Source organism: Anolis sagrei, chromosome 6 (assembly GCF_037176765.1).
Source record: "Anolis sagrei isolate rAnoSag1 chromosome 6, rAnoSag1.mat, whole genome shotgun sequence".
Taxonomy (NCBI): Eukaryota; Metazoa; Chordata; class Lepidosauria; order Squamata; family Dactyloidae; genus Anolis; species Anolis sagrei.
In genome coordinates, this window is record NC_090026.1 from 39,730,685 (window position 1) to 39,734,061 (window position 3,377).

The 3,377-nt window shown below is 45.8% G+C and overlaps 1 protein-coding gene across 1 annotated transcript; it reads left to right on the top strand.

Annotated features, from left to right (window-relative positions):
- GJD3 (gap junction protein delta 3) lies at positions 1–921 on the top strand. The gene has a single exon (XM_060783145.2). It carries the CDS (start codon positions 1–3, stop codon positions 919–921), a length of 921 nt encoding a protein of 306 aa, XP_060639128.2.
- Positions 922–3,377: the final 2,456 nt, after the last annotated feature.

Below are 3,377 nucleotides of genomic sequence, written 5' to 3' on the forward strand. Positions count from 1 at the left end.
ATGGGTGAGTGGGGGTTTCTGAGCTCCCTTCTGGATGCGGTGCAGGAGCACTCGCCCATGGTGGGCCGCTTCTGGCTGGTGGTGATGCTTATCTTCCGCATCCTGATCCTAGCCACCGTAGGCAGCGACGTCTTCGACGATGAGCAGGAGGAATTTGAGTGCAACACCAAGCAGGTTGGTTGCAAGCAGATTTGCTATGACATGGCCTTCCCCATTTCTCATTACCGATTCTGGGTTTTTCACATTGTGGTGCTCTCAGCTCCAGCAGTCCTCTTTGTCATCTACTCCATGCACCAGACCACTAAGATAAACCGCAACCTGAAGGAGATGGAAACAAGTGAAGAGGAAACCAATCGGGCAGTGCAGAGGACTCAGGCACAATATGGCCTCCAGACCAACCAACGCAGCCAAAACATAAAGACATTCTACATAGTCAATGTGGTTGTGAGGATCTTGGCTGAGATCGGCTTTCTTGTTGGGCAGTGGATGCTGTATGGCTTCCAAGTGGAATACCAGTACATCTGCAAGCATCAGATGTGTCCACACCTCATTGACTGCTTTGTCTCTCGCCCAACTGAGAAGACTATCTTTATCCAGTTCTATTTCATGGTGGGGCTGGTGTCGGCTCTCCTCAGCTTGGTAGAGCTGGCTCACCTTTTGTTCAAGAACCGGTGCCGGAGATGCCGCACCATTGCTCCTCCTCCTACCGTGGCATCATACGAACAGCAGGACAATTGGTCCAATCAGAAACAAGAGAAATCTCAGCACTTCTTGGCCCCAGCAGATGGGGGCCACAATGGGACACCATCTCATGACCAAATACCAAACCATTGTGAGCCAAAGGCTCCCTTCCATCATAAAAGCTCTACCAAATGTAGCAGGTCGTCTCGCTCCTCCACCCGAGCAGATTTGACAGTGTAAGGCCTGGGACAACTACTATTCTTCCTGACTTCTTGTTCCCTGGATGAGCTGGATTCCTCCGGGGCTGGACTCCACGACTTCTCAGCCATTGGTCCAATTATGCAGACCTGATATTTGAAGGTCTATCCTTGCTTGGGATTTGCTCCCACAATATTTGTAATTCATGCTTCTTTTTTTTCATATATATGTCTCAGAGAGCAAACTTGTTATGATGTGGGTTGTTTAATTTTGGAATAAAAAGAGTGAAGGAGGGAGGTGGCTTTTGCAGTGCTGTGGCTTACTCCTCTCCAAACAAGAAATTGTCCTGTGCATTCCCACAAGCTTCGGAGCTCTCTTGGTCACATAGGAGCACGAAAGTGAGATGATAGAAAAGCAGCAGGGACAAAGATGTTTTAGCTACTTCCTTTTGTTAGCCTCAATTAGATTTCTTGAGAACACAAGATAGGCAATAAAAGCGTGATATATATATATCCCCCAATGGCGCAGTGGGTTAAAGCGCCGAGCCTTGTTGACTGAAAGGTCACAGGTTCGAATCCGGGGAGCGGCGTGAGCTTCTGCTGTCAGCCCCAGCTTCTGCCAACCTAGCAGTTTGAAAACATGCAAATGTGAGTAGATCAATAGGTACCGCTCCGGCGGCAAGATAACGGTGCTCCATGCAGTCATTTCAGCCACATGACCTTGAAGGTATCTACAGACAACGCCAGCTCTTCGGCTTAAAAATGGAGATGAGTATCACACCCCAGAGTTGGACATGATGGACTTAATGTCAGGGGAAAACCTTTACCACCACCACCACCCCACACACACATATAATAAAGAGGGAGTCACTGGATGATGCATTATGGAGTTGATGAATAGTGTTGAGATGAACAACGTGCAGTTAGTCATAACTCATTATTGACAAATGTTAAACAAACCAATTGAGTAGAGCAGGAATGGGAAACTTGTGTCCCTTCAGATATTGCTAAATAACAATTCGTTAGCAAGGTTAACCAGTGGCAAGGGATGATGAATTCTGCAGTCCAACCACATCTGGAGGGACCCAAATTTCATTAGTTGGGCTAAATACTGTGATTCCCACTTTGTGGACAGGAGGCTTGTGTATCATGTCTATGAAATCTGTTAATGCTGTGTTGTTGAAGGCTTTCATGGCCAGAGTCACTGGGTGCTATGAGTTTTCAGAGCTGTATTGCCATTTTCCAGAAGCATTCTGTCCTGATGTTTCACCCACATCTATGGGTAAGCATTATCAGAGGTTGAGGGATCTGGGTTGTTGTAGGTTTTTCCAGGCTATATGGCCATGTTCTGGAGGCAATTTTTGCTTTTGCAGTGCTGTGGCTTACTCCTCTCTAAAGAAGAAATTGTCCTGTGCATTACCACAAGCTTTGGAGCTCTCTTGGTCACATAGGAGCATGAAAGTGAGATGATAGAAAAGCAGCAGGGACAAAGATGTTTTAGCTACTTCCTTTTGTTAGCCTCAATTAGATTTCTTGAGAACACAAGATAGGCAATAAAAGCGTGATATATATATCCCGCAATGGCGCCTCCAGAACATGGCCATATAGCCCGGAAAAACCTACAACAACCCAGTGATTCCGGCCATGAAAGCCTTCGACAATACGTTGAGGGATCTGTTGGAAACTAGGTAAGTAAGGTTTATATATCTGTGGAATGTCCAGGGTGGGAGAAAGAAGTCTTGTTTGTTTGAGGCAGGTGTGAATGTTGCAAATGGCCACTTTGATTAGCATTTAATGGCCTTACAGCTTCAATGCCTGGCAGTTGCTGCCTGGGGGAATCCTTTGTTGGGAGGCTAACACCTCCCAACAAAGGATTCCCCCAGGAGACAAGGTGGCCATTTGCGACATTCACACTTGCCTCAAGCAGACAAGAGTTCTTTCTCCCACCCTGGACATTCCACGGATATATAGACCTCACTTACCTAGTTTCCAAAAGAACCCTTCAACCTCTGAGCATGCTTGCCATAGATGTGGCTGAAACCTCAGGAGAGAATGCTTCTGGAATATGGCATACAGCCTGGAAATCTCACGGCAACCCAATCAAGACTTGGTCTGTAGCGTCCATACTTCTATAGTGCAAGAGTCTCTTAGACTTTTACAACAGACCTCATTTATTTTAGCCTGAGCTTTCACAGGTCAAAACTTACTTACTCAGATACACTGATGGAGCTTAATCCATGAAAGTGCAAGCTAAAATCAATAAAGAAGTCTCAAATGTTCTATCAGAGTCTTTACGCCTCCACAACCTTACTTTCTTTATTTCATACTGAGGCAGGCAAGCTTGGTTAATGCTTTAAAATAGCTATTATAGAAGAAAAGGCTGAAGTAGATGGAGTGGTTCTGGCAATTCACTATGTAAGGGCATTGTGTCTTCCAGAAGAGAAAACAGTCCATCAGTGTTGGCTTCTTCCTTCAGCTTGGCTAAAGTAAAAGCCTTAA